Source organism: Haplochromis burtoni, unplaced genomic scaffold (assembly GCF_018398535.1).
Source record: "Haplochromis burtoni strain Fernald_Lab_line unplaced genomic scaffold, NCSU_Asbu1 Contig_164, whole genome shotgun sequence".
Taxonomy (NCBI): domain Eukaryota; kingdom Metazoa; phylum Chordata; class Actinopteri; order Cichliformes; family Cichlidae; genus Haplochromis; species Haplochromis burtoni.
The window spans coordinates 700,461-713,682 of NW_024582525.1; the positions used below are offsets into that span (position 1 = coordinate 700,461).

General features: G+C 38.4%; 1 protein-coding gene across 7 annotated transcripts in view; it reads left to right on the forward strand.

The window, feature by feature from the left end:
- The window catches only part of mef2aa (myocyte enhancer factor 2aa), a 70,206-nt gene that overhangs the window by 27,381 nt on the left and 29,603 nt on the right, over positions 1–13,222 (forward strand). For all 7 annotated transcript variants that reach the window (XM_005933043.2, XM_005933042.3, XM_005933048.3 and 4 more), the window contains one exon: positions 1,498–1,701. In XM_005933043.2, the coding sequence (XP_005933105.1) occupies positions 1,498–1,701 (204 nt within the window). The remainder of the gene's footprint in view (positions 1–1,497; positions 1,702–13,222) is intronic.

Here is a 13,222-nt window from a genome sequence, read left to right on the forward strand (position 1 = left end):
CGCTGTCAGCCAAACTCACTCAAACACTCTGTAACTGTGATTTGTAAGGAAACATGTTATTTGGTTCAGCTTCTCCTGTACTTAAACCTTGTGATTTTAAGAAATTTCATGTTAGAATTTTGTTTTGTCATATGAGCTTGAATAACATTTGTGCAGTGAAAAGAAAATGACAGCAGGACAGGCTCCGGTGTGTCTATAACAGGAATAATGATCCAGTGTAATTACCTGTAGCGTGGAAGATTTAAAATTCATTTATCACAGCTGTAGTGACCCCGCTGCCTTAGCGGTTACACATACACTATGCAACACATAAGATTATACTGCATTATACCAGTTAAAATGAGGGTATAGCCGCGAGCTGTGACCAATTAAAGTTGAACAAAGCAAGCTCATCTCCTCAACTCCTCTCTTAGTAGGTCAGTAAAACTGATGGAGGATATAGACCCCGTGCACTTCTTTGTAAGACGGAAAGCTCTGAGCGCAGCTTTTACTAGCACATTCTCAAGCCACAATTTGACAAGACATATGCTGTGAAAAGTCAGATTAAAAAAAAAGCAACGCATTTCCAAAACAGATTTCTGCACACAAGCGAGACAACGGCTGTATTTGTGTCCAGTTTCCTCACTAATAATGTTTTTAGTTTGAGAAATGAGTGTAGCTTACTGTAAAGAGGTAGTGTAACATAATGACACATGTGAATTGGTGTGAGTGACCACAGAGACAGAGCTGCAGAGCTACAGGACAGAAAGTCACTTTGCAGAGGGTTGCGTTACCATTGGAGTGATGTATGACCCAAAGTCCCATCTGAGGGCTCGTGTTACAAGGCTTATGCTGCACTACAGAGATAGCTTTCCGTATATGGAGACAGGGGCTACAGTAATGTATGGACCCCTGTTGTTGCCAAAGCTCTGACTCAGCTCGCTGACTCGTGGCTCTAACCCTGACCTCTGGCCTGATAACTAGACATTTCAGATATGCACTATGTTATTTCAGTTGTTACTAAAGCAGAAATGAATTTGTTATCTGTCACCTTGTTTACAGCAGTGTTGTTGCCTTTCTTATCTTGTGTTACCATGCTTGTTTCTAATGTTTTTTTTCTACTATACATCTCTGCTGCAGTTCACTCAAGTGTTGTATTTATGTTGAAATATCAGCTATTTAGCACATGGACAGTTTACATACAAACATTCCTTTATAAGATCCACCTGGATCGATTATACGCTGCTTACAGGACTTAATGGAGAAGTATCTAGCAGTTTTACAGACAACACTGAGAGTGGCTGTTATTATTATTGTTGATAGTACTTCTCTGCATTTACGTGAAGATTTTAAATGTATTTTTAAAAAATATGTAAATGCCCCTTTTACCACTAATAATCACACAGCAACTACTGACTACAGCTTTTCGTTGTAATGAGAATGCTAAAGTGCAAATTAAACCAAACTGTGTGTACAAATAAAAATGTTCTCCGTTGGCTGCTTTCTGTGTTTCCTCAGGTTACCTTCACAAAGAGGAAGTTTGGCTTGATGAAAAAGGCCTATGAGCTGAGCGTACTATGTGACTGTGAGATCGCCCTCATCATTTTCAACAGCTCTAACAAACTGTTCCAGTACGCCAGCACAGACATGGACAAAGTGTTGCTGAAATACACAGAGTACAACGAGCCCCACGAGAGCAGAACCAACTCTGACATTGTAGAGGTGAGCAAGCACCGCTTTCTTAATTTGCAATAAAAAACTTCTTTCACACCATGCCATTTTAACCTCACACTGAGCATGTAGTTTATCTTCCTTATGCTTTTTTATACAAAACATATCCTCGGGTTTATGCAGGCTAAATTATTTTATTGCTTGGCTTCCACTTTAAAAGACGTGTGTATTCTTTGATAACCATTGGCTTGGTTTGTAAGTGCTGTCAGGAACAAAAAGCAGTTTCCTTCTAGTCACCATTCAGATAGGGCACAGGAGGTCTGCACTCTCTGATAAGTTCAGCTTCTCGTAGGCCCATCAACTGACGTGGAAAACCTATCTCTGCACACTCATGCACACAGTAGCTGCCGACCACCATTGCTGACCTTGTTTCCCATAGATACTGTACCTGCAAGGCACAGCTCTCTGGCTACTCCTCAGTACACACAGTTAGCTTGCCCAATGCTGCAGTATTTTTTTTCAGAGAAATACAGTGTTTAGTACATTCCATACAGCTTTATAAAACTCAACAAGCACTTGGGTTTCCTGGCAGCTCCTGCATGCCCAGCAACTAGCGGAAGAGTAAGCCACTTGTTATGCCAGCATACAAAACTGTCAGCCAAAAGCGTAAAAGCCAAAGTAAATGAGAATAATTAGGGATACATCCTGTTCCAAACATCTTGCATTGGCACATGTGTGGTTTCTCAGCTTATTCAAGATCTGCTTTAAGAGGCCGGTATCTTCATTCTGACTAGATGAAAGCACACACAATGTATGTTAATGCCTATTGATGGAATCCACACTCTCAGTATGAAGTTGCCCATTAATCTTTATTGCTATTATTTGAAATAGACTTAGATGATAATTTTCTGCAGCAAGACACTTTTTAATAGACCATGCAAACTGCTACATCCCAATTCTCTGTTTTTACTGCCACCTGCCCACTAAAACATATAGCATTTTTATTACTCCTGCACTATTAAGAGACATTAAGAATTTAAAATGGGCCAGAATGGATAGAAAAAAAATCAAGAATGCCAGTTTAAAAAAGACTTTCACTTGGAGGAATTAGTGAAATTACATGCAGCATAAAGGAGTCAGCTGTGGCCCATTATCTTTTATTTATACTGCTGCTGCTTGTGAATTACCTGCTTGGCAGAGCTGCACAAGAGTGTTCTGGCATCCGTACACTCATGCAGTCACTCCTCCATCAGGGGCCCTCAGAGCAGAGCAAGGGCTCACCTGCATAAAAAATACATAAATACTTTCCTTACATAACAGTGACCACAGTTTTGCTTTTGCTATGACTCTGGAGGCTGTCTTATTACAACGAAGACTTCCCGCAAACACCTTGCACTGAGAGTCATGGGATTTTTTTTCACCACGTATCAGCCGGGTCAATCCACACCACGCTCTCTATCTGTGGTCTGCACATGTATGTTTATGTGAACAGCTTGGTGTAATTGGAATGTACATTTTTTGGTTCTCCTGCTGATTTTCCCACCTAGTACTGCTGGCTGACCCCATCAAGCTGCCCCTCTGTATAAAAGGCGAGAACAAGCCACCGTTGTCCCGGCTCACTCGGCCAGCGTCTTTGCAGTTTATAACAAATGCCCCTCTGCCTGCAAGCTGTGTGGTCAGGGTTCAGATGTGAAACAGAGCTGAAGTAACCAACCCAGTCCACTTAACAGCATCAACACACTGTCTCACTATTCATTCTTCAGAGAGCTGTGTCTGAGGAGCCTGATAGTGTGTGGAGGCTATGACCCAATCATAGACTGTATATATACATGTAGAAGATAGTTCTAGCCACTGTGACGTCACCCATGAACTCCCGTTTTGATGTGCCAGTTTTAGCATTATGACTGTCATTGTTTTAATCATCATCATTAGCCAGAAATGACCATATTTGATGGATTGCTAAGTTATTTGCTAATTCTAGCAAACATACTAGAACTTACTAGAACTTCACTTAGCTTTCAACCAGGGGCGGATCTAGAGAAACTTTCTTAGAGTGGCATGGAAATCAGATGGGGTGGCAAAATCAAAGCCATTTCTTTACACATATGCAAGTGTTACAATTTAAGCCACATGCCAACACAGTAGATCCGCCCCTGCATTTAACACAATTAGCCACAACTGAGCCATGTTATTTGTTATGCAGTGGAGAGGCGTGTTTCGCTAACTAGCTGCCTGGGTGGCTCTCACCTGTCAACAGCTCATAATACATACATTTAACAGTTTGTCATCCATCCATTTTCTTAACTGCTTGTTCATTTCTGGGTAGTGAGGGGGTGGGATCTATCTCAACTGTGATAGAGTGATGTAGAGGTTTCAGTCATAATGAAGGGGAAAATGAGCTTTTGAGGCCAAAACTGTGTTTATTTCCACTGTAAAAGTGGCCACTTCAGGAACTGCAGCTTTGTTTGCATTTCTGTGCTGGCTTTATTTTCCAGTCCAACAAGTTCCCGCTCAGATCTGATCATATTTTAAGAGAAAGCCTAATTTCGGCTGTTTTTTTTGACCGTCTTTGCTGGTGAGCACTTTCCCAGATTTTGTGCTTCACCACAGCTGTACAAATCCTTGTACACTACACAGAGGAGCTGATGCATTTATAATAATGGGAAGAATCCACCCCTTCCTCATTTATCTACTGAAATAGGCCTCACATGAGGGCACTTACACGGGACACTTATCTAAATTTTTAAATTGTGTTAAACAAGTCTTTGCTATAAAAACAGCCATGTGCTCATTTGTCCTGTTTTGGAGGAAAGAAAAATGCTCACCCACTTTTCATTGGTAAGACCTTTCCATGTGAGAAACCAAATCAAAGGTCACATTCTTGCTCAGTAGTACCATCTGTAGATAAAGGCTGGGCTGTGCAGTGTGGGAGAACAGTCTCCATGTTTTCCACAGATGGATGCATGCCTTGGCCACAGTTTGATAACCCAGTGGAGGGCTATGGACTTTGTCTCAAACTTGGCTCGCAGTCCAAAGCAGAGCAGTAGGCTCAGATTTTTCTACCCTGGTTGTGTGTGTGTGTTGGTAGTTCTTGTCTGCATGTGCTAACTTTACCGTCACTCCAGGCGAGGGTGAGCAGTGGTGTAAAATCTGTCTTTTTATGAATTCACCTGTGTGCATCAAACAAACCTTTCACCGCTTTTACTATTAAAGACAGGTGGGTGTTTTTATACAAGCTACTGTTTTAATTTGTTAAATAAATAATTTTGCCAGAATCACATGGCCTGAGGGACTACCAGCAATGTCTCTTACTGTAAATAAAGACGACTTATTTAGCATTTATAGCTCATGTTGTCTCAGCGTATTCTCATGCATTAGGGTTATTCAATGTAACAGTGGACTAAGTCGGGTATTCCTGAATGAAGTTTCCATGGTGTTGTTTCTATTGTGTTACTTATTGAATTCTGTTTATTCCACAAATGAAAATGCTGCTGTTAGTCATTAGATTAATCTAATAATATTTAGTCTTACTCTCGTCTCCGCTTGTGGAGCTAATGAGATTTGTGCTCTGCTATAACCTCACGCTGTGTTTCTGCACACAGAAAGATCCCTGTGTCTCTCCAGGAGAAACCTTGAAATAAGATATTAACTTCACAGGCATAATTTGGCATCAATCTGTCCCCTATTTAAGCAATTCGATGCAATTAAGGTATATGGTATAGGTTAGCATTAATCAGGTTTGCAGACACATGGAATAAACATTAATTGACACTTAATTCTAATCTTATGAAATCAAGCTTGTGAATAGACTATAATCAAATTTCAGGAATGCGCTCGGAGTGAAATACCGATACCTTTTAAATACCCGGAGAGTGCTATATGCAAAGAAGTGACTTTTTAGCGCTCCTTTTCATGTCTTTTACCCTGATGGTTTCTGAGAATAAACAGCGTGAGATCATTCATAGGGAAATTCTGCTTATCATACTCATAATAAAGAGAGATGGCCATTGTTATTGTGACTCGGGGAGAAAGGGACAATTCCTTCTGTATTTATGAACGAGCAGTCCCCCCGTCTCACAAGACCAGTACAGTGAGAGGAAATGAGCACAGAATTATCAGGTAATTTCCATTAGGCTTTATTTCATGATCACTATGAACTTTTGTCATAAACTGAGCTGTATTAATAAGGTATGTAAATGTTGACCATTACTGAATGTCACACATTGTGTGCTGTAGATTTCGCGACGACAAAAGCTACGCATGCATTTATCACAATTCAAGGTTTAATTTCTCCTCATTCTGCGTGTTACACTTTAAATGATGGAGACGATCATTGCATTAAGTGATGAGCTGTGCCTCGCAAGTGTTTTTTTTTTCTTTCTGTGATTTACAGTTCAAAGCAAAATAAATATTATTACCAGTTATAGAATGAATCCCTTGAAAAGCTTTGGGCTGAATGGGCACCGGGAGTTTCAGACAGGAGATATTTATGTTCGTCAATCAAAGGCTGAGCAGTGATTAAGGCTCATTTCTATCCTAATGAATGCAAATTGGCACATCTGCTATGGTGGTCTAGCTGTCCAGACTCTTCAATTAGCATGATTGATCAATTATCCTCCTGCTGGTGGCTCATTGGAAATGGAGGCTGGGGAATGGGCCGGGGGTGTATGGATGGGGGGGATTAAGGAAGAGAGATGGAAGAACATGAGAAAAAAAACAAGCAGAAAACTGTCTTAAGCCTCCATTCAGTGAATGCGATTTCTTATTTATTACTTTATGAGAGTGGAGAAATAGCGGAGAGTCCTTTTACTCAAAGAAGGCTTCTTTTTTACAGACATTTCTTAAAAATAAACGCTTCAAACTACACTTGAAAAAGCTGTGATTTTTATCTTTGAACGACTTCTTTTTGACAGAATAAATAATTTCCAAAGAGCTGATCAGAGATCAGAGAGATCAGATCAGGTGCTCAGATTAAAATTGAAAAAATATATTACTTTAGCAAATGTGTTAACAAAGTCAGGCTGTGGCTCCGGCTTTGTTTAATACTTTATTTGTTTTACATGGGGAAAAAAAAGCCCAACACAAATTGCATTTGAATTTGTTCTCACCCTTCATCACCAGAATTACTGATCAAATATTTATGAGAGAAAAGAGCTTTAGCCTTGCAAATATTTAATAGATCAGCACTCAGTCAACTCTGAAGTCTGTCTAGGATATTGTGCTGTGCAGATTATTTGTGTTGGTTTTAACAGCAAGAACAAATACTTGAATATCAGAGTGAATTGGTGAAACTACTCCAAGTACCAGAGGCAGCTTGTCCTGAGCGTGTATTTATAATTGTGCTTTAAATTGCTATTAGTGCTACATGATTTACTCAAGATGATGTCTTGCCAATTATGTGTCGTGTAGATTGCTGCTGAGCAACATGCACTGTTGAAATTGCATGTTTTTATATCTCGACGTATTGATTTCAAAATGAATCTTAATTTATAAAAGTAAAGCCTCACATCTCAGAAAATAACAGTAAAGTGTGGTATACTTGATTTAGAGTTAACAGGTGAATACATACTGCACACAACTCAAACACATTTCATTGCAATGTTGACCCTGTGCTAACTTGCATATGACAAATAAATAAAACTGAAAACAACTCTGACAGAAGCTTCACGTTTATAGAGAGACCTTGAAATGTTAGTTAACAGTAGATTGAAATTTATATTTCGTGCTTCTGCACTGGCGGCAGTCGTGGTGGGATTAGCTCACCTGGAGTTAGGGTTGAAAATTTTTAATTTTAGTGGTCAAAGGTCAAGGTCTCTGACCTCATGTCGATCCCAGTCTTGCAAATAATTAGAATCGATCACCTGGAAGTATTTTATCACATCTAGCACAAAAATCCACTTGGACTCAGACATGAACTGATTAGAAATAGAAGTTCAAGGTCAAGGACAGTTTTAACCTCACTAAACACATTTATGGTCATAATTTAAAGTGCTCCTATTATGCTCATTTCTGTTTCTGCACTTTTATTCTAGATTTACATCATTCCTTATTCACGATTTACCCTCTAGTGGGCCTTGGTGCAGCCCCTTAAGTCATCCTTGGTCTGAAACAAGCTCAATTAAGCCAACTTCCAAGTGATTGGCCGTCTTGTGCAAGCAGACTATATTAAGGCCATCACCTTTCTTTGATGTCAATTAGAGCTAAGAGTTAAAAAAAATCCCTTTGAAAAACCAAGCATTTAGAGCGGTCTGAGCACACGATTTCTGACACGTGTAATTGAAATCTTTTGAACACAAATTGAAAAGATTAAAAGTCAGCTTTACTGCAACAGCATGAATTTCTTTGCAACTTCTGCTGCAACTTGGCTGATTAGTGGAGACAATAGAGAGATAAAAATTCTAGTTTCTTCAGGAATTTCATAGTGTGACAGAAATGTGGTAGTGTGATTTTTATGTTTTATGTCACAGTGTTTAAATAAAAAAACACATTAATATAAATTTCTTTTTAAACATCCAAAAGTTTTATATCCAAACATATTTTAAGGGCAATAAAATGATTATTTATTTCTATTCATGCTTTTTCTTTAGCCCTACGATACTTGCTTGTTTCTTTATCTCTCAGGTATTATCTCATAGGCTACAAAATGTGTTTGGTGGATACTGCAGTTATTGCACTGTTCATTCATTGGTCACTTAAGTAATATAGTAATAGGTATGTGCTGCCCACACACGTACACATTATGAAAGTTATTCATACCGATGAAAAAGAGTCTTTTTCACAACAAGTTAACAACACATAGCATACTTTTCTGTTTGGAAAATGAGAGAATTTCTCCAGGTTAGAAAAACGGGTGGTGGTATTTTGAATGATATATGGTCAGTTTTGCAATTGTAACATTAAGTCATTCAAGTTCAGCTACACAGATATATTTACTTAACTGAAATTTAGAATTGGGGAGAACTGAATTAGTATAGAATTTTATTTTCAACAACACAATGTTTGTGCTAAGAGTCGGGTGGCTATATTAAGTGAACAGATAGCCACTCAGTTATACTAGTTTTAATTGTTGTTTGGATTTTTACTTGTACCTGACACCAGTCAAAGTTTTTATGCATGTTTGAAGATTTTTCATTGTCTTGGTTTCATTTCTGCAGAAAGTTTTTTTTTTGTATGTTTTTTTGTTTTGTTTTTTAGTTTGCTGTTAAGTGTTTCTATATTCTGCTGTCATGAAAAACATAAAGACGTAGCATTCATTTATTAGTTTTCTCTTTTGCTCTCTCTGTAAGTTGGTAGTATCCATACTTTTCTGGTGTGTTTACAGTAATGTGTATACATTAATATATGATATATTATGATGATATATAATATATGATATTTCAAATATATATATATGATATGCCGGTGAAAATGTTTTGATTTTGACAGAATTTCCCTGTTGTCTGAAAAGAGGCAAAACAAGCACAAGTTGCTGTGTTCTCTGCAATGAGCGCTATTTAAAGGAATAAATAAATAGACTGGTTTAATGACTTCATTCTCAGTTCTCTGCAAAGCTCAATATCTGCCTCAGCCCTTCACCAGTATCTTTCTGCTTTACCCTTTATCTGCACCATCATCATCCTTTTTGGTGTTTCGCCACAGACCTCACAGCAGCAGTGATGAGATATCCCTTTTAAGCTAAATCAAATGTCATTGCTGTTGACATAGATTTATTGGGTTGATGTTGATTTTCCAGGGCTTTTCAATATATGTGAAATTTTCAGCCAGCCCATTTTTAATATTACAGAAAAAAATACATGTAGTTTGGGGCTTCTATGACTTATTGAAGTGATATTAAAATTATTTTTTATACTTAATAACTGTAGGTCACATACAATACTGCAGACCAACCTAAATATGATGTTATTGTGTTTTGGAAGTTTTTGTTTTGAGTTAATAGAAGTTTTCGGTGATACTGCATTGTAATAATGAAAATGTATTTATTTTTTTAGTTTTTATTTTAGTGTCTTCTCCTTGTTGCCACATAAATATGAAACCTGTCAGTCAGTCTGTTGTCTCTGGAGAGGTTGATAATGTAGCAACAAAGGCAGCCATTAATTAGTATTTCTGAAATCCCATTATCGCCTCTTCATTTGGCGTACATATAAACAAACAGTGTTGTTAAGATGATGCACTTCTTCCTGTCTGTGTGCACAGACTGTTTTTTGGGGGGGTTTTTGTATCTGAGGGCAGACATTTAACCTTTGGGCCTGTGTTTCCGGCCAGGTCGGCTCTACAGTTAACTTTTGTTGAGTGTCAGAGCCAACATACTAACTGTTATATACATACAAGATAAGAAGTTATTTTCAGATTAGTGCAGTGGGATGAGATAAAAATAAACTCACACATTTTATAGTAAAAGCGGACGATTTATTTTGGACTACTAGAATACTTCTGATACATTTATAGTTCCAACAGAGGGTATAAATTTTATAGCCTCAGAGAGTCTACAGTATATTTAGAGTAGAGATACCCAATGTGGGGCAAAGTGTAAAAGTAAACTCTATCTAAATAAGTACTTAGCTTATGCCACTTTATGTCTTCATATCTCTCACGAAGGAGTCTGATGAGAGTTTTCTGAAAGGTATTCTCGTGCCACAGCGAGCAGTATTAATGGTTCTGTTGCGAGCAACACGCTGTGTTTCAGAAGTGCCACTTTTTATAGGACAAGGACTCCTTTTCCTCTGGGCTTTTAGCGAAAAAAGGTCAGCGGTCTTCTTTTGTAGTGTAATAAAACAGATGTTGCAATGCTCATGCAGATATATGGTTAAGCTATAGGTGACTCTCTAACACGTGTGCTCTGCTGTGGAACTGATACTTTAAGTAGTTGTTACCCAATGGCATCTTGAAATGTAGTTTGATTATTGGGTAACCAGCAGTATCCCTTTTCTGTAGTTGTCTTTTGAATTGCTGACTGGCTTTACTCCATAATCAAGCACTGTTTTTCTGTGCATTTTTAATCCATCATGTACTACATCTCATTGTTTTATTATGACTCGGCTGTGTGTGTATGCGATTCCTGTTACCAGGTTACTGCTAAGAGATTTTTGCTTTTGGCTCATGTCGTGCCTCATTGACGTCAGAGCTCTTTTTCCACCCTCTCAACTACGTTGCATATGTGTCATTTCAAACGGAGGGTCTTTTAGTGAGCATCTAATGAAAAGAGATACAACAACAACAACAACAACAACAACAACAAGGACCACAAGACACTGTGTCTCATTCTAAACAGTACTTTCCAGTGAGCTTACTAGGACTCGAGGGTATCAAGTGTGTTCAACTGAACACACTTCAGTTAACTAAGGAGAGAGTTATATTTTTATACTCATTAAAAAATTTCAGTGTTAAAAGTTGTTTTTATCTGATTTTTGTGAAAAAGTAGCGTCACCACAAATGTCTTTTTTATTTTGCTAGGAAAATGAAAAATAGGTGTAAAGTTTATTGAAACATGTTCAAACATACATGAGCCGTATATAAGGCAAAAACAGAGCTGTTAAATCACCTGTTTCTTCAGGACAGTAAAGTGTGGTATACTTTCAGATACATTTCATCTATTGTGGATAGTTCTTTAGGCCTGTTATGTCTTCTGACGTCCTCCACATCTCCAGTTTCCTCAGATATTTGGGAATAACTGTGTTCTCATTGGCATTTTTTAATAGATTTAATAAAATAATATTTTTGCATTAGGCTGCTAGTAACAAAGTGCCTAAAAATACAAAATATATGTAATATAAAATTGATTTTTTGTTTAGTTTTATGTTATGTGTAGGCACAAAGTGGTTCAACCCTTTAATTAAATGTCTTTTTTATGCTTGACTGCCTCATTGGTCAGTTTTAAGTGGTTTAACAAAGAGAAGTGTATTCTTGTGAAAATGCTGAGGTATAAGGACTGGACTGAAAATTAGTCAGTACGCAGCAGATACCCAAAGAACTTTTAAAGACCTTCAGAAAGCCTAGATAACTATTGATGGACATGTTTTTTGGCACCAGTGCTTAGATGGTATTTTTTAAACTTGTTAGATCGATTGTTGAGAAATAGATTACATTATTATGCATTTTGACTTTGTTTGGCTTTTTTCTTGCACCTAGCATCAAAGCACCCCAACCTGTCTTCGCTTTCTGTGAATTGTTCTTTTAAAGTCACTGCAGAGGCATAGCTGCCCTTGGAATTTATTCACCAGAAATTAACTTAGATTTCTTTGTCATCAGACATTTTATTTCTTCTGTTCAACGTAATGGACATGATTTCTTTCAACATTTTATTCTCATGTATTTACTCTAAAAATGTTTCCTTCTGTACCTGTTATTTAGCAGGAAATTGTTTTCCCTTTTTTCCCTTTTTTTTTTTAGTTTTAATTGCTTTTTATAACATTTGTGGTGTCATGATTTTACTTTACTATATATTTCATAGCAAATAACACAAATTCTGTGTATCATAGTGCCTCAAAACTGAGCTCAAACCACATACCTGTCATCAACTGTGGCACGAACCACATGAAATAGGTCATACACTAAGCTGGCCTAATTTGGTTTGATCTAGTTACAGATCAACAGCGATACTAGTTATGATAAAGATTAGCAGAACCTCAAGCCATCGACTCCACCCTCCATGTTCTTCAGTGACCTTGCTTTCGTTCAAAACAGCTTCTGTGAGTTAGTTCGTGCAACAATCACTTTGCCCTTGTGCCCCCCTCCTCCTATTGTGCATGCTGTGCAGCCAACCCCTCCTGCCCAGGGGCGAGGACAGAGCAAAGCCTGCTGGGATGGGGGGGGTTAGCTGGCACAGTGCCACCTTCCCCCCGACTGCCCGGCCTGACTGGGAGCAAAGAGGGAGGCTGCTGTGTCTCAGATTGATGAGGACAGGTCTGTGGTCTGGGTATAGAGTGTTGCAGAACAGACGTCCTGCTGGCACATCCTGCCCTCTCTGCCGCACGCCCCCCAGCCCTTCGTACTCGCCTTATCGGAACTCCTAATTGTCCTTATGAATATTTTAGAGGCGAGCAGGAATGGGAGTTCAGGGTTGGGGGTATGGTTTCAATGGCTCTGACAGCTAATGATCCACTCAATGACCAGAGAAAGAGGGAGATGAAGAGCCTGAGATTGAAATGGTTTGAAGGATTTTGTGTTTGTTAGAGTTTGTTCAGTTTTTATGTGTGCCACTACTTTCACGTGGGCACAGGGTGCTTGTTCTCATTCTTTTTAATCTGTAGATAATGATGACATTGGTTTGCCTTTATCCTCAATTTGTAGTTTAATTCCCTCTTGTCTATACTGAAAATATGCAGTCCACTGATTGAGACTGTTCTCTCTGACTCTGGCAGCTAATAGCTTTGTCACATCAGTCATTCACCACAGTCTCAGAGCAGAAAGCTCTGAAGGGACTGCTCACTGCACAGCAATTACTCCTCATTCAGTAAAATCAATGGACTATATTAAATTGGGAATCTAGTCAACCAAATGCAGGTAATCATTTGCAGTAAAATATAAGAGGTTTGCCTGATGTCTATCTGTCTGTCACGATTTTATTTAACAAGCA